The sequence below is a fragment of the Patella vulgata genome, chromosome 5 (assembly GCF_932274485.2).
Source record: "Patella vulgata chromosome 5, xgPatVulg1.2, whole genome shotgun sequence".
NCBI lineage: Eukaryota > Metazoa > Mollusca > Gastropoda > Patellidae > Patella > Patella vulgata.
Window position 1 is genome coordinate 79,593,392 of NC_065883.2, and position 27,426 is coordinate 79,620,817.

A 27,426-nucleotide genomic window follows, 5' to 3' on the forward strand; every position below is an offset into this window, starting at 1 on the left:
TGGCCCGAGACGTGATCATACAGGCCCATTATCAAAGTATAAATGTAACATAGAATATGTTCTATATTGTCTATAAAACCCAGTAATATAGAATTAGAATATGTTCTATATTAGTGTCAAACTGTCACTTCACCTCATATTAAAACATAAATTGACTTTTATAGATGTGATCTATACAAGATGTGGTAAAAACCCATCTGTCAGATCGAGATTTGGGGATCATCATCCCCGTATGGCCACATATTAATATATACTGTAGTAGAAACGATATAGTATTTTAGTTGTATATAAAACAGGTGTAGGGATTGTAGGATATGTACATGAGGTTTTTACTTGTAGTATTTCCTATGTTTTTATTGTATATTTAGGAGAATAATCAGACCGTTATTTACGAGTTCTGGTTGACTTACAGACACATGGTGTGGTCTTCTATGTGGTCAACAGGTTGTGGAACTCATACAGTAGAATGTTTGGAGAGAACACAGATCTACTGGCATGTCCTTGGTCACTGCTACTCTTTTAAACATACATTATTGCAGGTCTTTCTTTAGGCCTGAAATGTTATATAAATTAATAATTAGACATTTATTAACATGACAAGACCATAATCAACCCTCGATGGCATCGCTAGCCTGCAATATAAATAGATTTAAATACGTTTCGTGGTTGATGCAGTTACCATAGAAATGGATTATCAAGACTTTATTTATTATTGTAAAAACCGTTGAAATGACAATTGAGGCTAGACTATAATTGTATTGCCGATATTTAGGCTCAGGGTGAAGTAATTTGACTAAAATTTTCAACATATTCTGTTTTCATTATCTATTTTTCAACTATTATATCGAGAACTGTCAGCTCTTTATCTAATCTAAGCTAATGCCCCTTTAAGGGAATGTTGCTGTTCTCTCTCACATTTCCCATTGTTTGGGCCTATTTTCATTGTTTGGGCCTGTTTTAATTGTTTGGGTCTGTTGGGCCTGTTTTAATTGCTTGGGCCTGTTGGGCCTGTTTTAATTGCTTGGGCCTGTTTTAATTGTTTGGGTCTGTTTGGGCCTGTTTTAATTGCTTGGGCCTGTTGGGCCTGTTTTAATTGCTTGGGCCTGTTTTAATAAGATTGAACAAGATTATCTACTGTTGATCTTTCAGTTCTAATTTCTTAATTTAAATGTTGAATAATCAACATAAGAACAGTTTAACATGGATCGATCAAGACATGAAAAAAATAAATCCTGTCCGAGAAATTCAAATAGGGATCAGCGACTTTGATAATTAACTTCAGTTTAAATGACATTGGATAATCCATTCATGAATCTAGTCTGCGATTCATGCACATCTATGGAGTGAGCTAGAAGCGAATTCCACACGACCAAGTCAATAGGAAGTATTTATATTAAATTCCAGACATCATGAGAATAAATCTATATACAGCCCCAGACATATGAATAGTCTCACACGTATACCGGTATACATCCCTATTATATATATAGAAACAAAATTTATTTTTTGTTCTTTATTTGTGCATAATCTTTTATATCTTTTTACATAGATCGCATTTGGTTTATTTCTTAGTTTTCATATCTATTACATCCGTGATTCAACTAGTATCCAAGAAAGGTTTTTTTAGGCTAAAAAATTTCTTTTGGTAATCTGAACTTTTCTGATAAAATACAATAAAACCAAGTGGCTTGATTAATAGGTTTTAGAACTAGTAACATCCAATTGATATCCAAGAAATAGTTTTTAGCTTTAAGAGTTACTGTTGGTAATCTGAACTTTTCAGATAAAACCGACAATAAAAGCAAGTGGTTTGAATAATTTGTCTGAGAAGCTGCTCCAGGTAAACAGCCAGGTATTCACCCAGTTAAACGGAACGAGATGAAGTTTGATCTTTTATACGCTATCTGGAATCACCAGATATCTGTGTTAATGGAATGTTTGTCATGTTTACGTTTAGAACAATAAAAAGAATCACATGATGTAAACAAATGGTATACGAGGACGTATCATTCCTTTTTCTCCTTCATAAACCAACTCTTACAAATTTTATCGTTTCTTTCGCAAGTACCAAATTCTCGGCACTAGTTTGTGCTACTACAAAAATGATAGCATATGTCAATCTTTTCAACATTTCAATTTACTGGAACCATTTTTTTATAGTAAGTTATTCGGCGCTGTTAATGTAATTACTGAATTCTTCCGTGGAAATATTCACATAACCAAACTAAAGCTCTGATGCTATTTCTAACTTGTAAATATATCGGCGTAAGAAAGGATTTAATTCATGTTTATGTAATTAATTCTATTTTTGGTGCTTGTATGCACCGTTTCACAATCCTTCATTCTCTTGATTCTCCTCCTGTAAAATACATCTGTTCATGTTGGATATGCGTTGCTTTTTTTTACTTTCTCTATCAGATTGTGCTCAAGTGTTGAGAATCTGAAAGAATTCCAATCTTTTTATCTTCAAATCTTCTGTTTAGATTTAAAATTCTTGAAAACCCATGAAATTTTAGACTAAATGATTCCATTTATACAATGTCTAATTTACATTTGAGACCATTTGTTCCTTTTGGAGTTACATGAGATTAATAAGAATTAAGTTAGATTAATGAGAAGTACACCATTAATTAAACTTTAAGAAATAGGTTGCCACTGCAGGGATGCAATATTAAATGACCTCTGAACTCCTATTAATGAACTTTAACCTGTAAAGAAAGCAGTGATACAGATATTAATGGCTACCCTGCCATTTTACATCAATAACTAAATGTCTTATCAAACTGGTGTGTTATCTCAGTTTCGCCGTGTTATCTCATGGTGTTACACTCAAGAGTTATCTCTTAACGCTAATCATTATGGTTAAATAGCCTCACTCTCCTCGTTTATCAGCCGTGTTACTACACGCTGGGCTAATCAGCTAAATCCTCTACATAGTGTAATATTCCATCTCCTCATGTACTAACAGCCTTTCAAGTGTTGCCATTAAATGTTTTGGAAGCTTAAGGTAACTAATCAAAGCTCCTTCTATCATGGTGCCTTTTACTAAAATAAAATGAGATAGAATTTAATCTCCTACTTTTCTGCACTGACTGGGCTAATGAAGCTGGACATACAGTGAAATGAAATATTAGTTCCGAAATGTCCTAGTTTGTGTCGAGTGGACGTTAAACCCCATTTCTCTCTCTCTCTCTCTATATCACCATGAAAAATAAATATCTATATTTCTGGTTTCTCTAGTGTGAATTTACTTTGTTGAAACTGCCGATGATTATAGGTTAAGTTAAGACAGGTAGGGTTAGATATTCAGAATATTATTACCACTGTTTTCATCTAGCAGACGCACAAAACAGATGGCAATAGTCAAATCATATAGACTCGACAGCTTACTAATGTCGTAACAACCAACGAGAAACCCATCATTCTACCCATAAATACACCTAGAACTGTCTGAAATGGCGTTGAATTCCTAACTTGTGAGTGAGTTCACTGTTAAAAAAACAATACGAGTTGTAGCTAATTCCCATTTCAACCCCTCAATCAGTTATTTCCCCGAATTAGTTTATCTTTGTTAAAACTTTTGGCATTGATTTCACGGAGGATAAATACCTCTCCACATATTTAACATGACTTTCATGGTCGTTGATAGAACACCGGAATTCCTTCTTCAATCAACAATTTTAAAGGGATCAGACCACAATATCTAAATAAATAGGCTCAATACAGCTCAGTGAAAGTTTTAATAATTTTAAAGGGATCAGACCACAATATCTAAATAAATAGGCTCAATACAGCTCAGTGAAAGTTTGAATAATTTTAAAGGGATCAGACCACAATATCTAAATAAATATGCTCACTACAGCTCAGTGAAAGTTTGAATAATTTTAAAGGGATCAGACTACAATATCTAAATATATAGGCTCAATACAGCTCAGTGAAAGTTTGAATAATTTTAAAGGGATCAGACCACAATATCTAAATAAATAAGCTCACTACAGCTCAGTGAAAGTTTGAATAATTTTAAAGGGATCAGACCACAATATCTAAATATATAAGCTCAATACAGCTCAGTGAAAGTTTGAAAAATTTGTTGGCATTCATGCACTGTTTATTCTGGCTGTTGTGTTGAGCAGTTCTCTAACATTAATTTTCATCATGGTTACCTTTTTGTCAGTTGTGTCGGACAGGGTGCCTGGCATAGAGCAGTGCCCTGTTGCTTGGATGAGACGAAAAAGCAATTTCCCCTCATAGTACACTGCATGAGGTACAAGACAAAAAGCATGTCGATCATCATTAGCCAGGTTTGTGCAGAAACCTTATTTCATTTCATTTTAAGGATCTCTTACTTCAATCTGATTAAAACACGGATCCTATTTCATTTAGTTTTTTATCGTTCAATATTTCATTTTACTTGTCTTTACTACACTAGGATCTGGAAGATTTCTTAACATTGACGTGTTCTGGATGATGCTAGGGATTAGCCATTGAAACGGTCAGTTACGGCGAACTTTTGGCGTAATCCACTAGAAACATCAATGCGGATTGGTTAATCAAATCTCCTACGTCGTAGGGTCAAAAGCCGCTCATATGACCTCTGATGCGACCTCCCAGTACAACTGGTCAGATCTTCATGTAGTAGAGGTCATCGAAAGTATAAAAAAACGAAACGAAATATAAATCTGTATTATAATCAGATTGCTCCAACTTCAATCATTTTATGAAAGCCAATATTGGTTTAAAGTCTAGCATGTGTGTACTCCTTTAAATTGTAAAACCAATTTTCATCGACTTAAGCCTTAAGGGAATTTCGACAAAATAAATAAACTGGCCACTTGCACAGAGCCAGGCAGGTTTAGTGCCTATCAAAACAAACCACGAGGAAAATTAAATCTGGTTTATTTATTATTGAAGTCAATGAAGCGGAAACATAGCGGGGGTAAAATAATCAGCCAAGTCCTCAATTTCTGTTTATTTCCTCAGTTTCAGTTGTAATCAGCCTCGTAATTACAACGAAAAATGAGAAATTTATTCAAAGGGGTGTTTTTTTTGCGATGAAGACATATTTATTATTTTGCGATATATTTTCAGGGAGCATCTTGGGATGTGTTAAGTTTTAGGTAAATGATATGCATAGTATCTTATAAACATGTGGTTTTATCAAAACGTATCATAGGATCGTAGTTTAACGTCTCCGCAACACAATTATCTATTTTAAGACAACAAAAATTTTATTTTTATTTTTTCTATGGTTACCTGTGGTCACCTGTGATAAATGCTAGGGTGAAGAATTTTGCCTAGACAGCTGTTTTTGTGCCTAATGTGGAGAACTTTGCCTAGACAGTTGTTTTATTTCTCGCTCCTCTTCATAGAATTCCGTCAAGGGTTCTTTAACGTGCACCCCAATGTGTACACATGTGGACCATGACTTTTCATTTCGTCAGAATGTCAAAACACACTTTCTTTGTCAGTCTGGCATTCACTGCCCATTACAAGGGTGAATCATCATTAAAGTACAGTCGGAGTACACCATAGTACATAGTTTTACAAATTTGTTTTATTTTTATCCGAAAGGTTTGTCATCTCAAGATTTATCCAGTATTCTGTTGGGAGGGGGATTCCCACCATGATCAATCATGATGTCTATTTAAGTCCATTGTGTGCTGTATCGTATAACATGTATGCCAACCATTTTACTTTAAAAATGTTTCAGGCTTTGGTCATTTAAAAAAACTAGAAAAAGCTAAGATACCAAGCCAAACCAGGCTATCTGTGACAACAAATTTCAAACCCAGGACTTCTTGATGTCTGTTTAAGGTTATTGCGTGCTGTATTGTAATGGTTAGACTATGGTCATTTAAAAAAAACTATTAAAAAATACAAAGATACCAAACCAAACCAGAGAGAGAGGGAGAGATGGGGTTTAACGTCCACTCAACACAAACTAGGTCATTTCAGGACTAACATATGATATGGTTTAATTTTATTTCAATAATTCGCTTGCACGTAGGGGTCTTTAGTAGTGGGAGGAAACTGGAGGACCTGGAGAAAACCCACAAGGTTGGACAGGCGACAAGCCAAACCAGTTATCAAGGCTAACTGTCACAACCCAGACATTTTATCCATGGACCTACAGGACCGCGTAACCATGATTCGTACCACTTGCCATGTGAATTCAACTTCAATAATTTATAATAAAGTAGAACATCTAACCCAAAGTTTTTTTTAAAAAAAACTTGAAACACAATATTTTGATAAACCACATATTGCACCATCTCACAATCTACACAAATCTCAACATAAATATTTTATAAATATTTCCTGAAAAACTCTTCCAACCTATATTTTGATTAAATCTCGTGCACTACAGCAATAAACACATGGAATTTATATAATCGGGGAGGAGGTTAACCATGGCTTTAATCTGACAATATTTATACGCACTTGAACGAGAAATAATTCCATGTGGTGAGCGAAATAGTTTGTGGGTTGTTTTCATCTAAAGCTAACTGATTGTTTATCGTTGAACAATTTTGAAATGTATTTCCATTTTATGCATGGTTTCAATCCCCGGTTGTACGTGACAAGGAGTAGGGTCGCCTGTCCAAACTCGTGGGTTTTCTCCGGGTCCTCCGGTTTCCTCCCACTGCTAAAGACCCCTATGCGCAAACGAATTATTGAAATAAAATTAAACCATATGTTAGTCCCGAAATGACCTAGTTTGTGTTGAGTGGATGTTAAACCCCATTTCTCTCTCTCTTTCTCTCTCCATTTTATGCAAAAGAATGAGTACACAATGTCTGCTGTAAGAGGTTGATATATAATTATGTGTATAGATGGGTGTATGTCTTTGTCTACTGGTATGTGTAAAGATGGGTGTATGTCTCATGTATGTGTATGTCTCATGACATGTGTATAAATGGGTGTATGTCTCATGATGTGTATAGATGGGTGTATGTCTCATGTATGTGTATGTCTCATCTTTATGTGTATAGATGGGTGTATGTCTCATGACATGTGTATGGGTGGGTGTATGTCTCATGACGTGTATAGATGGGTGTATGTCTCATGACGTGTATAGATGGGTGTATGCTTCATGATGTGTATAGATTTGTGTATAGATGGGTGTATGCCTCATGATGTGTATAGATGGGTGTATGTTTCATTAAATGTGTATACCTGGATGTATGTTTCATAGATGGGTGTTTTATTAAACCCTGTAAGGTATAAAGTGTATGTCTCATGGATATGAAACCATAGGCGTACGAGTTGGGGGGGCTGGGGGGGGGGGGGGGGGCGACCGTCCCCCCATTTTGGGCACCAAATGCTGTGAAAATTTTGGCACACAGTTGTATAAAAAATATTGTGTTCTTGAATGTGTCCAATTTAACAGCGAATTTATTATTATTATGTAACATACTAAGAACCTAACTACATTTTTGGGGCACCAACCACCACCACCCCCCCCTAGTCAAAAATTTCCCCGTACGCCTATGTATGAAACAGTTATATCTTGAATATGATTGTAACTTTAGTTAATCTCGTTTATTAAATATAATCTGTCATATTTATTCAATATTTAACAATAATTTAAATTTTGTTTTCTATTGTTTCAGAATGAACTCTCACAGAATCTACAAACACTGTCGGAGAAAGCCAAGTCAGGTACAGAATTTATACAGAGATTGAAAGCCATGGCAGAAAAAATAAATGTAAGTTTTTATATTTTTGTTGGTCAACATAATCACCATAATCATTATCATCATAATCATCAACACCATCATCATCATAGAAATTTCCAGACATAAATCTCATAAAATATATCAAGAGGCCAGAACCCATTTCTTTGATTTTGTTATCTCAAGAAAATTAAAATGAAATTAGACATGCTGTAATTATAGAAATCATTTAAGATAGAAAACATTTCTATAGAATATTTATTAAAGATGAACAACAATTACATGTCAATCAGTTTCAATATTTGATCTGATAACTTTAAACATAAAACTGAACAAATATTTGTAAAAATGTTGTGTTCATTGAAGAGAGAGAGAGTGAGAGAGAGAGAGAGAGTGAGAGAGAGAGGAGAGAGAGCGAGAGAGTATAACGTCCACCTGACACAAACTAACATTGGTTCAATTTTATTTCAATAATTAGCTTGCGCGTAGGGATCTTTAGCAGTTTGAGGAGACCAGACAAATCCACGAGATTGGACAGGTGACCCTACTTCTTGTCACATACAACCGGGAAATCGAAACCACGCCAGTTGACTCATGGACAGACTTTATGATACAGCGTGCACACGCTAACCATGTTAGCAGAGACGTAAAACAAAAGCCCGTTCACGAGTTTTAGTTTTTACTGTAGGAATATGAAGTAAGTTTTTATCAGCGGGTTCATACATAGTTTATACAGTGTTAAAAGTTCATTAAGATACTGTGGGGAGCAGCCATTATTTAGACAATTAAAAGTTAAAATTCCAATCTTAAAATGAATTTGTTGATAAACTGGTAGCCAATGAAAGTTTTGAAGTACTGGAGTAATGTGTTCAGATTGTTTTAAGAGACAACTTGTCTGTGCAGTGGTGTTTTGGCCAAATTCCAACTGGTTTGGTTTTCTTTGATTGTATTATAGCTGTGTAAATCATGATTATTGACAGTAAAGTTATATTAAAGTGTTCAGATGGATGCATCCATAAAAGCAGTATTTCCATTCAGTGTGTATATGGTAGAAAAAAAAAGAAGTTTTGTTTGGTCCAATGGCAGAGGCCTCCTGCTTAAAGGTCGATGATTTGCTGTGCTTGGTCCAATGGCAGGGGTACGATCGCCCTCCCATCTCCCGCTTAAAGGACATTGATTAATTAAATCAGTTATTGGGTGTAAAAACAATTTTGGTGGCTAAAAGGTTGCCAAACTAAATTAAACTACCCCCTACCCCATCCTTAAATACTACTATAAAAGAACTCTGAAGATCCTTATTTATATACCTGTTGTTGTTTTTGACAATCAGAATTCTACAGGTGATAAAAATAGATTAATAAACCCACTAATCCTAGAGATGTTTATATCTGACCTTTTATTCTAATATCTTCTCTCAAACCTTAATTACTGCCTATCAGGAGTTTGAAGGGATTTTTCAGTCTCCATGGTATAATTACTGTCTAATCGAGACCTGTGAGAGATTGTCCATTCCCCTGGAAGCTAGGGGGATTACGTCATGTTACAAAGAGCTGACAAGACAAGAAAGGTTACAGAGCTTACAAATAGATAATCACCAAGGTTGCATCTACTCATGTAAACTTACTTCCAGACTTCTAAAGGCCAAGACTTAGATCTTTGTTTGGTTTTATCAACATCATAAACTCAGTGTTATTGGAATGTTTTTCATTGTGAATATCAGTAGATATTATAAAAGAGGGGAACTATTTTGATCTCCTAGGAATCTAAAATTTTAAATCCTTCAGTCAACCATCTAAGGCTCTCTGGAAAGGGTTTATTTGCCTTATTGTTACACGTCTACAAGGGTTTACAGCTTATAGTAAAACTGTTGAATGTTGACAGGAAATATACAAGAAACTTCTAGTATATAAAGAAATCTAGTCTTCTATCATGAAATTATAGGCCTGGCAAGGATGAGCAATCTAGTCCTTCAGATGGAACAAAAAAGGTCATGCACATAAAGGAACCCTTGGCAGTTGAAATTCAAAGAATATTAGATAGAAATTTGAAATTTCCCTCAGAGTACATTGCATTTTGTATGTCCGTCTTCATAAGCCTGGTAGGGGATCACGTGGCTAAGTGAGTAAGACGCTGGCTCTCTAGCCTGGAGGTCGGGTGTTCGATCCCTGCATTGGCCGAGAAAGTTCATCCAGATTTTCCGGCGTGGTTCACCCTTGTCAGTGATGCAGGACGGAGGGCCTGACAAGGACAGCTGTCTAGTCGTTCGGATGAGACAAAAAACCGAGGTCCCGTGTATACATTAGAATGCACGTAAAAGATCCCTTGGCAGTTGGAATTTGATATAAGAGTAGGCGATAGTGCCGCTGCCCGCGCAAAATTTCCCTCATAGCACACTGTATGGCTTATGCCCGTCTTCATTAGCCCAGCATAAGAGCAGAACAGTAGGACGTTAAACCCCATTTCATTTCATTTCATTTCATTTCATAAGCCTGGTTGGTGCAGAAAAGTCGGACGTTAAATCAGATTTCATTTCGTTTCTCATGAAACCAGATATCACATGATTCTGCTGTATTGGTCTGATTGATATTTTTGATGGTTGAAGTAAGAAAGTACATGAGAAAAGCATTTATAAATTTATGATTAATAAAAGTTTCTATATATACATAATATATAAACGGTCGCCTGTCCAACCTCGTGGGTTTTCTCCGGGTCCTCCGGTTTCCTCCTTCTGCTAAAGACCCCTACGCGTAAGCGAATTATTGAAATAAAATTAAACCATGTGTTAGTCCCGAAATGACCTAGTTTGTGTTGAGTGGAGGTTAAACCCTCTCTCTCTCTCTCTCTCAGAATATGTCAAGACAACATTGTTTATACATTGTAACATTTTATAACTTTTATAAAAGTTCCAAGTACTCCTACACCTTTCTGCGATATATACGTTATTGTTTATAAGATGTCATAACCTAAGTTCCTACCTAGTCCTACCTGTCTGCGATATATACGTTATAGATATATAGACAGCAGTGTTTATAAGACGTCATAACAACAGGTAGATTATACCTGATTGATAGTTTGTCATTAACCTGTCATAACATACAGGTAACTTCAATCTTAATACTCTTTCTATTTAAAGAATCATCTAATACTCTTATTCATCAAAACATAGAGTTTAATATCTTAGTTTATCTATCGAGGCAGCTTCGCTACAACCGCTCTTATTTCTTTCCAACCTCAGGAGATCTTTATTGTGCTGCTAATGGTGAGAGAGAGAGAGAGAAATGGGGTTTAACGTCCACTCGACACAAACCAGGTCATTTCGGGACTAACATATGTTTTTTTTAAATTTTTATTTCAATAATTAGCTTGCGCGTAGGGGTCTTTAGCAGTGGGAGGAAACCGGAGGACCCGGAGAAAACCCACGAGGTTGGACAGGCGACCCTACTTGTCACGTACAACCGGGGATTCGAAACCACGCCAGTCGACTCATTGACAGACTTTATGACACAGCGCGCGCACGCTAACCATTCAGCCATCCAACCCCCCGCTGCTAATGGTATAATACAGGTTCTTGGGGTTTTTTTTTTGTCCCATCCGAAAGATTAGAAAGATTTTAATATGTTACATGTATTTTGAGATGTTGGGTCTTAATGTTACCTGATTCAGTGTATTTTAAAATGTTAGTTTTTTTTGTCCAATCTGAAAGATTAGAAGGGTTTTAATATGTTAGCTAGTTACATGTATTTTGAGATGTTGGGACTGTGAAATATTAGCTAATTCTGCATATTTTTAAGTGTTGGGACTGTGAAATGTTAGCTAATTCTGTGTATTTTTAAGTGTTGGAACTATGATATGTTACCCAATTCTGTGTATTTTAAAATGTAGGTGCTTTAATATGCTTGCTAATTCTACGTATTTTTAAGTGTTAGGTCGTTGATATGTTACCCAATTCTGTGTATTTTAAAATGTAGGGTATTTTGAAGTTTTACCTAATTCTGTGTATTTTAAAATGTTGGGTCTTTAATATGTTAGCTAGTTAAGTGTATTTTGAAGTGTTACCTAGTTCTGTCTATTTTGAAGTGTTATATATATATATAATATTTAGATGTAACATATGTACCTCATTACGTTATAATAATACATGTAATTACAGTTTTAACAGTCGGTGCAATTCTTGGCAGGGAAACAAAAAATGGAATAGAACACATTTACTACTAATTATTTCTAAAATGGAATCCTCGGGTGAAGAGATATCAGACTGTAGTATCATCATTGTAAATCATTCAAAGTTGTCATCATTATTCATCATTGTAATCATCATCATTGTAATCATCATGATTTCTCATTGTAAACAGTGACCATCATTGTAATGATTATTCATCATTGTAAACCCTATCCATCATTGCCAACATCATTATCAATCATTGTAATCATTCACCATTAATTATTCTAATCATTATCACCAATCATTGTAATCATCAACATTCACCATTCACTATTACAATCATCATCATTTATCATTGTAATTAACAACAATATCATGGTCACCATAATATTTTTGTATACTAATACTTTTACTTGTACACCAGTAATACCGTTCTGAAAACAACTATTAATATTATCATAATTCTTAATTTTATGATCACATGGCATCATCAGCATCATCAACATCAACATCATCAGCATCATCAGCATCATCAACATCATCAATATCAGTATCATCAACATCATCAGCATCATCATCATCAACATCATCAACATCAGCATCATCATCATCAACATCAGTATCATCAGCAACGTGGTCCACACCCTTGTCTGTCATTCCTCATCTTTACTGTGGTTTAAGCTGGTTATGTTATCATCATTATGTTTGCTGGGTTTAAATTCCATGTGCATTACATGTGCAGAGAAACAGACATTAGGCATTATATAAACAGATATAATTGTTGGATGAATCTTAAAATAACACATCACAAATTTATTCTGTATCAAACTACCATTTACAGGAAGCATAAATCTGTGATAGGAAATTTAACTTGCAACAAAATACAATCTAGACGCTATACAGGTGCACGCACTATTTCCTATAAAACATCACTACCCCATTATTCTATGTCTGACATGCGATGCACATGCACATGGTTCAAACACACATAAAAATAGACACAACATTAAAGCAAAGCACTGGAGAACAATTACAGAAAAAATTCTGCCATTTTATTTGGCAAACATATGTTTGTTTTATTCTTGAAGCTCATGCGAATACGTTTTGTGTATTTTTTAAAAGAGAAAACACAAAAACATTCAGAGATAAAATGGTTTAAACAGAAAGGAATCGAGCCATGCACTGCAAATGGCTGTGTTAAAAAGTTCATATGTTGTATTTGTACTGCATAATGGGAACATCCACAATGTTTATAGCATTTGATACCTTTGTGATAAAATCTGATAGAATTATATCAAATGTTGGCGTGTAGTTCATCTTTTAATTGTTGAGTCACTGTATAGTCATTCGGATAGGACAAAAAAAACAAGATCCTGTGTACACATTGACGTGCACGTAAAAGAACCCTTGACAGTTGGAATTCGATATAAGAAGGCTACAGTCCTGCTGACTGGGCAAAATTTCCCTAATAGCACACTGTATGCAGTATGCCCGTCTTCATTAGCCCAGTCGTAGCAGAACAGTAGGACGCTAAACCTTATTTTCTTTTTTCTTGGCTATTTAATAATTTAAGGAAATAACTGTTAAATACATATTTTTAATCGAAGTGACCAGGAAATAAATATTTATTAAAACTGTCAGACATACATTTTAAGATTTATAACACAGATAATTGAAAGGTAATAACGTTCCACAAAACCGTCTTTGATTTAAAATTTAGAAATTACTTCCTACACAAAATGTCATTTTTCGCAAATAAGTGAAAATTTATTTACGATGAAAACAAATTTAATGACATCATAACTTGTTCATCTCATTTTAATCATATTAAAGTTTATATTTAGAATTATAATATGATATTTGACAGGTGAGACGAAACCTACGTGTAACCTCCTGATGGAGAAACCATGTATTAGACGTAGAAATGTGGTTTTAACGATACAACATATCTAGATGTTTGTTTTAATCGTTTTTATACAAATTGAACCATATCTTGATAAAAATTGACCTCAGAGATTTTTTATAAAACATTCATTTTAGATATTGGTGCTGGAAACTTGATAACTTTGGATAGAAATAAAATTCATCTTGGTAAATGAAGTGTGCTGTGAGTTCCGCATATGCTAAAATATAAAAATGAAAAATCTCACAGTCGTACTCCTAAAATGATTAGAAACATCCTTATAATATTTTCTCTTTGCTAGAGAAATCCACTGGTTGATGTGGTCTATTCCCTCAATAAATCAGACAGTCTGGATGTTAAAATGTTTCAATATTCCTGCTTTTTGCTAGAGAAATCCACTGGTTGGTGTGGTTAATATTTTGGATAAGCCTAATCAAGTACTATTCAATACATACAGACATTTAGATTCCTGAATGGTCATATGATATTTATATAAGTAATTAACAACATTAACAATAATGGTAATCTAGAGACCAATCTGACCTGGGAGTAGAATCAATACAATATATCATTTTATCATTTAACAACATATTTACCATCATAAAACCGTGAAAAGAGAGGCAGAATCTGAACATGAGACAGAGAGAGAGAGAGAGAGAGAGATTAACATCTACTCAACACAAACTAGGTCAATATGGGACTGACATATGGTACAATGTTATTTCAGTAATCTGATTTCGTTACTAGGGTCTTTAGCATTAGGTGGAAACCGAAGGACCCAGAGAAAACCCGCGAGGTTGGGTTGGCTAGTATAGACTTGTGATAGAAACAAAGCCACTTGACTCAATGACAGATCTTAGGATCTAAAGTGTTAGACCATTCTTATCATAGCTTCTACGTGACAAGGAGTAGGGTCGCCTGTCCAACCTCATGGGTTTTCTCTGGGTCCTTGGGTTTCCTCCCACTGCTAAAGACCCCTACACACAAGCGAATTATTGAAAAAAAAAAATTGAACCATGTGTTAGTCCCGAAATGACCTAGTTTGTGTCGAGTGGACATAAAACCCCATTTCTCTCTCTCTCTAATCATAGCTTCTATTCCCTTCATGTATTCTCCCAGGTTGGGGTTATCTCTGTATTGAGACCATGGTAAGATTATGTCTGCCTCTTATATTAAAAATGGACAGATTCTTAAAAATAATATCAAAATTTTAATGTTGGAATTAGTCTAGGGAAAACCCTGCCACGACCAAGTTATAGGGTACATGAAATGAGAGAAAATAGTGATTTGGGCTAAAAGAAAAAGTATGGTTGGTTTGGTAACCATAAACACAAGTACAGTATTTTTTGTTCTGGCATAACAAAGAATTAGTAAATGAATTTGGTGATAATTGTATATTAGAGACCACAATGATAAGACTAGTCTGTATTTGGTGATGATTGTATATTAGAGATGACAATGATAATATTAGTCTGTATTTTTAAACTGGTATTAAACTGGACAAAGGTTCTAATATTAAACTCATGTTTGACAGTAATCTAGTTACACGGCCTGTAGGCAGGACAATTGTCTCAAGGCCACCAATCATTCGTGGCTAATTTTTACACTGAATTACTTGCAATTTGAACTTTATAATGTAGAAGGCGACAGCGTGTCTAGCAGGTTTGTTATAATTCTATCATATTAGTCGTGGATTATCGCTCCACGATTAATGTTTCACCTTCGGCTATAAAACAGTGTCTGTCTGTCAATAAGAGACTATGCTGATAACGTCTGCGAGCCTTTCGTTCATTCAATAATTGGTTCTTTTCAATCGTTCAAACATGACAGACCTATTAGATTTTTCCAGGATACAGCTTTCAGTTTTTAATATTAGCAGTCTTCATTATTAAAACAAGTCAACATATTTTTCTATGTGTGAATTATTTATTAATGATTGTGCTATTGTCCGTGGAAAATCGGGGGGTTTGGATGGCTGAATGGTTAGCATGTGCGCGCTGTATCATAAGGCCTGTCATTGAGTCAACTGGCATGGTTTCAATTCCTTGGTTGTATGTGGGTTTTCTCCGGGTCCTCCGGTTTCCTCCTACTGCTAAAGAACCCTACGCGCAGGCGAATAATGGAAATAAAATTGAACCATATGTTAGTCCTGAAATGACCTAGTTTGTGTCGAGTGTATGTTAAACCCCCTCTCTCTCTCTCTCTCTCTCTCTCTCTCCCCCCCTCTCTCTCTCTCTCTCTCTCTCTCTCTCTCTCTTCTCTCTCTCTCTATCTCACACTCTCACTCTCTCTCTCTCCTCTCTCTCTCTCTCTCTCTCTCTCTCTCTCTCCCTCTCTCTCTCTCTCTCTCTCTCTCTCTCTCTCTCTCTCTCTATCTCACACTCTCACTCTCTCTCTCTCCCTCTCTCTCTCTCTCTCTCTCTCTCTCTCTCTCTCTCTCTCTCTCTCTCTCTCTCTCTCCCTCTCTCTCTCTCTCTCTCGTTTATTATTAATGATTGTGCTATTGTCCATAGAAAAACTTTTTTTGTTATGCAATCATCATTAACCAGCGTTTAATCAATATGTTTCATTATGGCCGTTTGTGAATGAAATATGGCGTAATGTTTATTGTCTGTATTCTCACAATCGCTTCTCGTTGACTTACAATTCATTTCACCTGGTTTAACAATTTATCGTGTCTAATAAAACCAAATGAAAAGATGTACTTTTAATACATGAATATAACTGTCTTAGTGACATGAAATAAAATGGGGGTTTAACGACCTACTGTTCTGCTCCAACTGGGCTAGTGGACATGGGCATACGTCATACAGTGTGCTATGAGGGAAATTTTGCCCGGACGACGGCGCTACAGCCTTCTCTTATATCGAATTCCAACTGCCAAAGAATCTTTTTCGTGCACACAAATGTGTACACGGGACCTCAGATTTCGTTCCATTCGAACAAGTAGACATCTGTCCTTGTCAGGCCCTTTGTCCGACATCACTGACAAGAGGAAACCACGCCAGAAAATCCTGATGCACTTTCTCGGCCAATGCAGGGATCGAACACGCGACCTCCAGGCTAGCGAGCCAGCATCTTACTCACTCAGTCACCATGGCTCCCTCTTAGGACGTAGAAAATGCTGTGACATTGTCCTTTCAGATTTTACGTCTCTCAAACACTTTTCTGTTAAATTAATATTGGCATGCACACCCTAAAAAATGAGAGGGACCATAGCTGATTGAAAAGGTTCACATAGCTTTATTCAGTGACAAGTGCCATGTATGACACAGGGTATGACTATTTTGTCAAGACCACTGGATACCACTTTTCAATTGAGAGAGGGAAATGGATTTTAACGCCCACTCAACTAAAATTACCTAATTTCGGGACTGACATATGGTTTAGTTTTATTTCAATGATTCGCTAGCGTGTAGGGGGTCTTTAGTTCTCATTTCGGTATTGATCAGCATGAACTTAAAAAAATTAAAACTCTGACCTGACAAAAGATTTATGGTGTAATTGTTACAAGGTTATTGATTGGCTTAGGTGGCAGATGTAATTCTATATAAGCCAATAATTGGACCAGTGTGAAATAAAAATGTCATTTCATGACAACTGATAAAGGATCATGATGATTATCTTGAATCCTGTAGATTTGTTTAAAGGTTGCCACGGTGATTCAGTAACTAGGAAGTCACAGGTTCGATCCTGAAGATTTTCTAGTCTGGTTTCCTCTTGTCAGTGGTACAGGACAGAGTGGTGTCCCCTTGTCAACGAATTATTGAAATGAAATTGAACTACATGTTAGTCCCGAAATGACCTAATTTGTGTTGAGAGGAGGTTAATCTCTCTCTCTCTCTCTCTCTCTCTCTCTCTCTCTCTCTCTTTCTCTCTTTTTCTCTTTTTTTCAAATTCTCTGTCTCTGAAATTAGATTAAGTCCAATTTTCCCTTAAACATGATTTCCCTTTTAATCTGGAATCTGTCAAGAATAAAAACAAGAATTGTTCACATTATTGTCATCAAGTGGAATACGAGGAGCTTCATTTCACTGATAATATTTCTATGAATACCAAAGTTATATATTTTTTTCTATTATTGATTTTGATTCCGTGCTTTATGGCTTCCCATCGGACTTTATTTTAATCAAATTCCTGTTTATCAACAGATTTTAAGTGTTAATATTATTATGAAGCTAGTTACGCTACCGCCAAAAAAAGTGCAACGTTGCTTTTTGAGAGGAAATAAGATTTCCGTATGCAGAAATTAGAAGGGAATCAATAAAATTATAGCGACACGATATCATGGAATACGAAACAATTTGTTATTAATAGATCAAACAGCTTGAATAAACATAGAATTCACAGTCCCTGACAAGATCAGCGTGCATCCGAGAATAAAAAGTTTAAAATAATGTGTCGCATGCTGTCAGAACACAAAACAATGCTTTTACATCCTTGGCATTCTGTTTGGTTTTAAAAAAAAATGTCGGGTTCGTGGGAAAACAAACTTGATGAAATAAAATATCGGAACTATGGCTATTTCTTAAACAAATAGAATCGTTGAGCTGGAATTATAAAATAGTATCATGGGAGTTCAAGTTTTTCTAGAAGCTTGAAATCAAAGATGAAGTTTTATATAACTAAAAAATGGATAAAAGAAAATCAATACAAAAACTTTGATGGAAGTGATTTGTAACGTACGATTTAAATAATTCTAAATCAATATCTATTGCTATGAGCAGACAAAAATTAATTTAGGACTCATTTATAGCATTAGTAGCATTAATAAAATGTTAGCATTGATTTCTTGCTTAAAAATAATTAAGATGTCTTATCTGTTGTAATTGGAGAAGGATAGATCAGAGAAGGTCTAGCGCATATGATGGGCTAGGGTTAGGGTTAGGACTAGGGGTAGGGTTACCCCTAGCCCTAGCCCTGTTTACATCTCGAGACCTTAACAAAATCTGCCGCCCCAAACCCTTACCCTAACCCACAATCCACATATTATGATGTCATATGTGCTAGATCATCTCCAGTTTAGCTTCTCCGTGGTGATTAGGATTTTGAATTTCAGCATTTTTAATCCTGATTCTTACTTGTCAGTACAGAATCTGCTCGGCTGACAAAGAATATTGTGTCTAGTAAGATGGATGGGACAAAAATTAAACTAGGGTTCTCTGTAAAAATTGGTAGTGCATGTAATAGACCCCTTGTCAGTCGGAATTCACATAAGGCGAAATGCCACTGCCTTAGAAAAATTCTCCAATCTCAGAACAAACTCTCTCATAGAAAATGTGATATGTAATTATTCTCAAGTTAACTCATTCCACTCACCCTCTCCGCATCTGTATCCCCCCCCCCCCCCCCGAGTACGATGTTTATTATCGCATGCTATCACAGCCGACACTATTTACATATTATTGTAAAAGGATATATGTCACGACTTAATCCACAATGACATGACAGCAGTTTGACTGTCACATGGTATAGACGAGGTCAATTAATCGACTGTATACGCGACCTGTCCGCATGTCGAGATGCTATTAAGATGCATGAAGAGGGAATATAGAATCTCGTATATCACGGTTAATATGACAGTCAGTGAATATATTTACAATAACCACTAAATTTTGGTTTAATAAATAGTTAGAGTAATCTCCCTTAAGACTAATAGCCGTCACTCAGACATATCAATATCGAATATATACGCAACTTAATGCGGACATGTGATACAAATACATTCATTTGCAGGAAGGAGAAATAATTTGAATACAAATGAAATATTTGTCATGTTTATTTGTGGTCCAGACAGAAGAATACCAAAAATCGAATCAAATGAATTGGGGTTTAACGTCCTACTGTTCTGCTCCGAACTGGGTTAATAAAGACGGGCATACGCCATAAAGTGTGCTATGAGGGAAATTTTGCCCGGACAGCGGTACTGCGGCCTACTCATATATCGAATTTCAAGGGATCTTTTACGTGCACGCCAATGTGTACACGGGACCTCAGTTTTCTGTCCCATCCGAACGACTAGACAGCTGTCCTTGTCAGGCCCCCTGTCCTGCATCACTGAAAACCTGGATGAACTTTCTCGGCCGATGCAGGGATCGAACACCAGACCTCCAGGCTAGTGAGGCCCCCCCCCCCCACAAAATAAGAAAATCAAATGACAGTAGTACCAGTGTTGTGGGGGGAGGGGGGGACCCAAGATACACGCAAATGAAATCGATAAGACAAACCTCTGGACATTTTTGCAAGAAATAAACAACAAATATCAAATCAAGTGAAAAGAGTAAGTTACTCCGTTTTCCTCCCACTGCTAAAGACCCTTACGCGCAAGTGAATTATTGAAACAAATTAAACCATATGTTAGTCCCGAAATGACCTAGTTTGTGTTGAGTGGATGTTAAACCCCATTTCTCTCTTTCTCTTTCTCTCTATGTTGGTGTTTTATTTTCTCATGTGCAAGGTAACATCTATCTATAATTGGAAATAATTGGTTTTAGATAAGAGCCTGATGTGTGGTATTTAATCATCAGCGCACTACACACGGCAGTTATAATCAACTGGATAACCTTTCATACTACATAATGACATAGATAAGATTGTCCAGTTACCCCACAGACAGTAGAGATAAAGTTATATTTTGTAAAGGATCAAAGAGGGAATGTCTGGTAGTGAATTATAGATGTTGGAATGAAAGATGTTAAAAATGGTTTGAATCTGACTCTTCTTCTTAATGTGTTGATGTATATAGTTTTATTTAATGACCCAGGGGTCAGATGGACCGATCTTTAACCCTTCAACTTGTCAACAGTATCTTCAAAAAACCAGCACATAATCTTTTTTATACCACATTATAAACCACCTGAATCTTCAAGCTCTAGAACCATATTCCACCAAGAATGCTTAATGCTAGGTTTTCTTAAAAATTCCATATGAAAAAAAAAAGATTCTATTTTTATGTCCCATCCGAATGACTATACAATGTCCAGTGCCAGGCCCACCGTCCTGCATGGAGGAACCATGTTGGATAATCCTGATGAATTTTCTCAGTCAACACCCGGATCAGACACGGGAGCTCCAGATTACTGAGCCAGCACCTCATGCACTGAGCCATCGCGGTTCTCGGTTTGTTTTGCCGTCTGGGGGTCACGTGGGTAAGACACTGGCTCGCTAGCCTGGAGATCGGGTGTTCGATCCCTGCATTGGCCGAGAAAGTTCATCCCGATTTTCCAGCGTGGTTTCCCCTTGTCAGTGATGCAGGACGGAGGGCCTGGCAAGGACAGCTGTCTAGTCATTCGGATGGGAGGAAAAACCGAGGTCCCATGTACAGTTGCAATTCAATATAAGAGTAGGCCATAGCGCCGCTGCCCGGGCAAAATTTCCCTCATAGCACACTGTATGGGTATGCCCGTCTTCATTAGCCCAGTCGGAGCAGAACAGTAGGACGTTAAACCCCATTTCATTGCTATCATGGAGGTCACGGGTTTGCTCCCGGTGTTGGCCAAGAAAGTTCATCAGGATTTTCCGGCACGGTTTCCCCTTGTCAGTGATGCAGGAAGGAGTGAATGACAAGGACAGCCGTCTAGTCCTTCGGATGATACAAAAACATGAGGTTTGTTTACACATTGGCGTGTACGTAACAGATGCCCGTCTTCATTAGCCCAGTCGGAGCAGAACAGTAGAACGTTAAACCCCATTTCATTTTTGTATGTCAAGATATAAAAGTAGCATTGACTCAGTACCAGAGTTTATAGGTGGGTTGGATGGCCGAATGGTTAGTGTGTGAGCGCTGTATCATAAGGTCTGTCATTGAGTCAAGTGGCGTGGTTTCGATTGTCCAGTTGTACATGACAAGGAGTAGGGTCATCTGTCCAACCTCGTGGGGTTTCTCCGGGTCCTCCTGTTTCCTCCCACTGCTGAAGACCCCTATGCACAAGCGAATTATTGAAATAAAATTAAACCATATGTTAGTCCCGAAATGACTTAGTTTGTGTTGAGTTGATGTTGAACCCCATCTCTCTCTCCCTCTCTCTCTCTCTCTCTCTCTCTCTCTCTCTCCCTCTCATATCAATTATTTATAACCATTGACAGAAATTATTTCCACACCTTGCACACTTTGTTTTACAGTGTTCAATTTGTCTAAAATGATGAAAAACAGAATTGAATTCTCAAAAAACTAATTTTGTATCAGAGAATCTTTCCATCTAGAAAATAAAATAAAAACTGTTTGAAATTGGCAATGAAAGGTTTTCTATATAACCAGCAAGGAAACCATCATGAAACTTAACGTACTTAAAAATGAGTAATGCGAGAGTTACGTTAGTTTTATTACTGATTTAATGACAATCGTGAGTGACTGGTCTTTGTCTTCATCTGATAACAAAAGACTGGTTAATCAGATTAGAGTAAAATACCCATGAATATCTGACATACCATAGATAGATCGTCCAGCTGATAAAAAAACAATATTTAGGTTAGTAGTAGGAAAAACAATTTGTTGTTAATCCTGGATGTCAGAGTGGATTTAGATAAATGGCTGGATATCGGGGAGTATTTTCTGGTTGAGTAGTGAGAAGTACGATCGTGTTAGTAGTGTGGTGATTATCTGCGTACAGGTGAAGCGATCAGATTCTCTCCGTTGAAATATTTCAACATCAACGTTTCTTACTGTAATAATCTTCTTCAGCTTCAGAACTCACCATCTCGGTTTCATGAATAGAGTAATGAATAATTTGATCCAAGTCTAAACTATGGATATAATAGAGAATGATTTGATCCAAGTCTAAACTATGGATATAATAGAGAATGGTTTGATGCAAGTCTCAACTTTGAATATAGTAGTCTAGAGAATGATTTGATCCAAGTCTAAATAATGAATATATTAAGCTAATCCGTTCAGATAGCAAAGATTAGAGTGAGTTAGAATTTATTTATAGTATTTCTTACAGCGGCGGACTAGTGAACCTGCGGACCAGCGAACCCCTCTCAATTTTTTAAAGATGTTTTTTTTTGCATTTTGATGACAAAGTTAAGCTAGCTTACTAAAACCACCTAGCGGGGAACCAGGGTGGTTTAGTGAATAAAAGATTAGGGTCCCGTGTTCGCTCCCAGTGTTGGCAGAGAAAGTTCATCAGGGTTGTCAGACATGGTTCCCCCATGTCAGTTTTGTGGGAGGGAGGGAGGGCCTGACAAGGTACAACTGATATCATGATGTCATCAGGTCTATTAGTAAAAGATGAAAGCTACTCGGATCAGGGGCCAGTGTAACAAGACACATGATAGAAGTTCTAAAACAACCTTAGCCAGTATCTAGTAAAAGAGAAGAGCAAATCTACAAGTTAACCTCTTCCGTGTTAGGATTAAAAGTTACATACCTGCGGCAGAACTATATAAATGGTGGAGACCAGTGTAACAAGACTGTGTTAGAAACTGGAGTACAACAATAATTAATAAAGAGAGGGAGAGAGAGAGAGAGAGAGAAATGGGGTTTAACGTCCACTCGACACAAACTATGACATATGGTTTAATTTTATTTCAATAATTCGCTTGCGCATAGGGGCCTTTAGCAGTAGGAGGAAACCAGAGGACCCGTAGAAAACCCACGAGGTTGGACAGGCGACCCTACTCCTTGTCACGTACAACCGAGGATTCGAAACTACGCCAGTCGACTAAATGACAGACTTTATGATACAGCGCGCGCACGCTAACCATTCAGCCATCCAACCCCCCCAATAATTAATAAAACCATTTCATTTCAATTTTCATAAAGTAAAGTAGTAGATAAGTCCATGGTACTCGAGGGTTTCGTTACTGTTTTGTTGGTGGGATTAACGTTGATGGACTCGATTCTATAGGATTCGATAGACTTCACCTCTAGAGATCGGAGCCTAACGCACGATTAATCAACCTCTGATTATTTCCACAAGGAGAATTCATTAACGCTTGTGTGAAACCCACCCATTGTATATTCTACGGCCAGTTTCACATTCTAATAACTTTATTATTATCGTGTCTGATTCCACGACAATCACCGGCCCAGACACAGGTCGTATTATTGTACCACGAATCGCGATCATTATTCTAAGAGTATATAGATAAAGTCGTAAATAATTATCTATTATTACAAATCAATCAATATTGAAGCTGATCAGTATCGATAGAATACTGAATAGACTGATATTCCTCGTTTCGATCTATGTTATTTTCTTGTGTATAATTTATTGCACGGTAAGAATGGCATGGATCGAATTAATCTAATGTCATGATTGGTTTGATGGATGTGGTTATAAATAGATGACCGTTGAAAAGCTCAGCAATATTCCTCGCAAAAACAAATAAACATTGATTAGGTATCTCTAGTGGTCATTAGCATGGAGAGTTTTAGAAATGGACAAATATACGGTCTGGGGTGGACTGTGAAATATAACGGCCTAAATCTGAGGAAAATAATGATCTCTGATTGGGGTGCAGGAAAAGTGATTAAGCTAGTTTCATTTTCTCATCATGTCACTATTCTTCACCTCTCACATGTCTCCAGTATAGGCCTGATAAGGACAGCTGTCTAGATGTTCGGATGGTACGAAAAACCGAGGCCCTGTGTACACATTGGCGTGCACGTAACAGATCCGTTGGCAGTTGGAATTCAATATAAGAGTAGGCCGTAGCGCCGCTGCCCGGGCAAAATTTCCCTCATAGCACACTGTATGGCGTATGCCTGTCTTCATTAGCACAGGTTAGGAGCAGAACAGTAGGACGTTAAACCCCATTTCATTTCATTTTCGTCTCCAGTATATTTGAAAACTCTAATTTTTCAATTGGAATAGGCTACCACTATATATAATGTTTGTTAACATGCCATTATCAAGAGATTGTACGGCCATTGAATGTATATATTACAGTAATGAGCGCTATATTATAATTAACTTAAACTAAAAGGAGCTAAATCGCTAATATTTGGGACCTAGAAATTGACACAAAGCGGTCGCAAAGCATACAATAATGTAATATGAAGGTATATAAATTGATTTACATTCAATCGTTTCTGTTTTTACTGTAATTTCTAATCAGTTAGGTTCGGCGACATACGCCAGTATTCTCAATCGAATTTCAATCTCTAGCGTCTGGTTTTTCCAGTCTACGCCGATAGTATTTATTGGGCATGCTCTCCAGATAAGAATATAGCGTCACCGTTTGACATGACTTGTGGAATATGCCTAGCCTCGTTTTTCAAGTCCCTTATTACACATAGCGCCGAAACGCATTATGGTACACGATTCGTGTACCAATGGTAAAAATGTTTATTTTGTCTTAAATATTTTCCCGGTAAGATCACAACATCAATGTTGATTTAAACCGACAAATAAATCGTGTTTTCAATGTCGAAGATTTTGGATGATATTGAGTTAGAGACTTAGCTACTTTAAAAGCATTTATTCAAGGAGATTGCAAGTACCAAAGCTTAAACTGTTAGATTTTCTAAATTAATATAAATATTTATCAATTAGTATGTTATTAATAACTGATTAATGTTGATAAATTATACTGAATTGTATAAATAGATTAATTGAACACTGCTTTGAAGTAATAAAACATAATATTTCACAAACTATGACAGACAAGTGCCACAAAAATCTGGTATTATCTTTAGGTGAAAACAAATTATTCCAACTTGTTAAACTTATTGACACTTCAAGTTCTTCCAATACTCAAACTTTCTGAACAAAAATCAGTTTTTTTTAGTTAACTTATGTTTAAAAAAAAATCAAAATAGCTTTGATAACCCAAGTTTACATAAATTCCTAAAGTAAATAATTCTGATAAAAATATTCTGTTTAACTTTTAGATTGTTAATTACTTTATGGCTTTGATTATTGAATACACGTCTCATTCAATCATTTTTAAAGAGATTTGTGTCAAATTTTTAATTATTTCTCTAACATTATGAGTCAATATGTCAATTTTTGTCCAATGTTTAGGAAGGAGATGACGTTTTAATTTGAGCCAATGAAAAAAACTGTAACTCTTGTTTTTATTGCCCTTGCTTATTTAATATTCATAAAAAACGAGCCTGTTAACTGTCTATGATTATGACATGTGACGTTTAAACGACCCAATAAATGACGTTGTTGTATTTGTTTTAATCTCCCAAGCCTACTCGGCTTTTTAAGATTAATCTGAGAATCGTATCATCCATGTCCTTGCTAGATTAGACGCCACCATATGTTGCAATCAATTTATTATTTCAATTTTTAATCATACCATTTTCATAAAAACCCTTTTGATTATTTGCTTAAACTTTGAAACCATTGTTTTAGAAATAATTTATTTTCTGGTAAAAATAGGTTAACCAGTGTAGAAATAATTCTACTGTTTGTTTAGAGGTTATTGCCGCTATATTCACCCGACAACTTTTTATATTCATTGAAATCGGATCCGTTTCGTTCAACAATGTGACCAACTGTTTCATTGTGGTATCAATGATTCTGTTCGTTTAATCAACCCCAGCATCAATTGTATTAAGAAATGCGCGTACGTTTGATGTCATCAATACTGTTGTATGTGAAACAGGAAATAATAATGATGTAATGTTTCCACTTGAGTTATTTCTGATTCGGTTGAGTTCCCAAAATAATAATACATCATACCAGTACTAAAATTAATATTGTTTTTCTTTTGTTTGAATTGTTATAGCGCTGTAAGAGAAGCGTTTTATCCTGGACATTTTTATTTTTAATGAAATAAGTGCATTTCCTAATAAATGTACATTAGACATGATAATGAAATTGATATTTTTTCTAAATTTGTAATTACATCTGGTGCTATTCCACGCATTAATTGTCTTGGGGTTACGAGGAGCCGCTGTGGCTTAGCGATTGAGGTGGGATTTCTCAGCATGGGTTCCACATACTAAACTTATGCTGTTTATCCACAATTAGCTCCGTGTGAGAACAGACACTAATCTAATTGATCGACATTTTAAGTCCTAAATCGACGATTTTAGTTTCAAATACTTGAGAATTTTGAGAACTATTTATTCTGCTTTTTTTTAAATGGAATTGAATTGGTTTATTTAGTCTTTGTGTGTATAAAACATGTGAAACGGAATAGAGCCACATTACAAAACAGTGGTGCAGGACAGAATGGGTTTTTCCGTGTTAGTGGTGCAGGACAGAATGGGTTTTCCCCTTGTTAGTGGTGCAGGACAGAATGGGTTTCCCCCTTGTTAGTGGTGCAGGACAGAATGGGTTTTCCCCTTGTTAGTGGTGCAGGACAGAATGGGTTTTCCCCTTGTTAGTGGTGCAGGACAGAATGGGTTTCCCCCTTGTTAGTGGTGTAGGACAGAATGGGTTTCCCCCTTGTTAGTGGTGTAGGACAGAATGGGTTTCCCCTTGTTAGTGGTGTAGGACAGAATGGGTTTCCCCCTTGTTAGTGGTGTAGGACAGAATGGGTTTTCCCTTGTTAGTGGTGTAGGACAGAATGGGTTTCCCCTTGTTAGTGGTGTAGGACAGAATGGGTTTCCCCCTTGTTAGTGGTGTAGGACAGAATGGGTTTTCCCTTGTTAGTGGTGTAGGACAGAATGGGTTTCCCCCTTGTTAGTGGTGTGGGACAGAGGACCTGGCATGATACAGTGTCTAGGTCTTCAAATGGGATGAAAACCCAAGGTTCTGTGAACGTAAAGGATCCCTCGGCAG

At 36.4% G+C, this 27,426-nt stretch overlaps 1 protein-coding gene across 1 annotated transcript in view; it reads left to right on the forward strand.

Annotated features, from left to right (window-relative positions):
• The window catches only part of LOC126822672 (E3 ubiquitin-protein ligase TRIM9), a 187,868-nt gene that overhangs the window by 88,525 nt on the left and 71,917 nt on the right, over positions 1–27,426 (forward strand). The window contains exon 2 of the mRNA XM_050551677.2: positions 7,614–7,709. Coding sequence (XP_050407634.1) covers positions 7,614–7,709 — 96 coding nt within the window. The remainder of the gene's footprint in view (positions 1–7,613; positions 7,710–27,426) is intronic.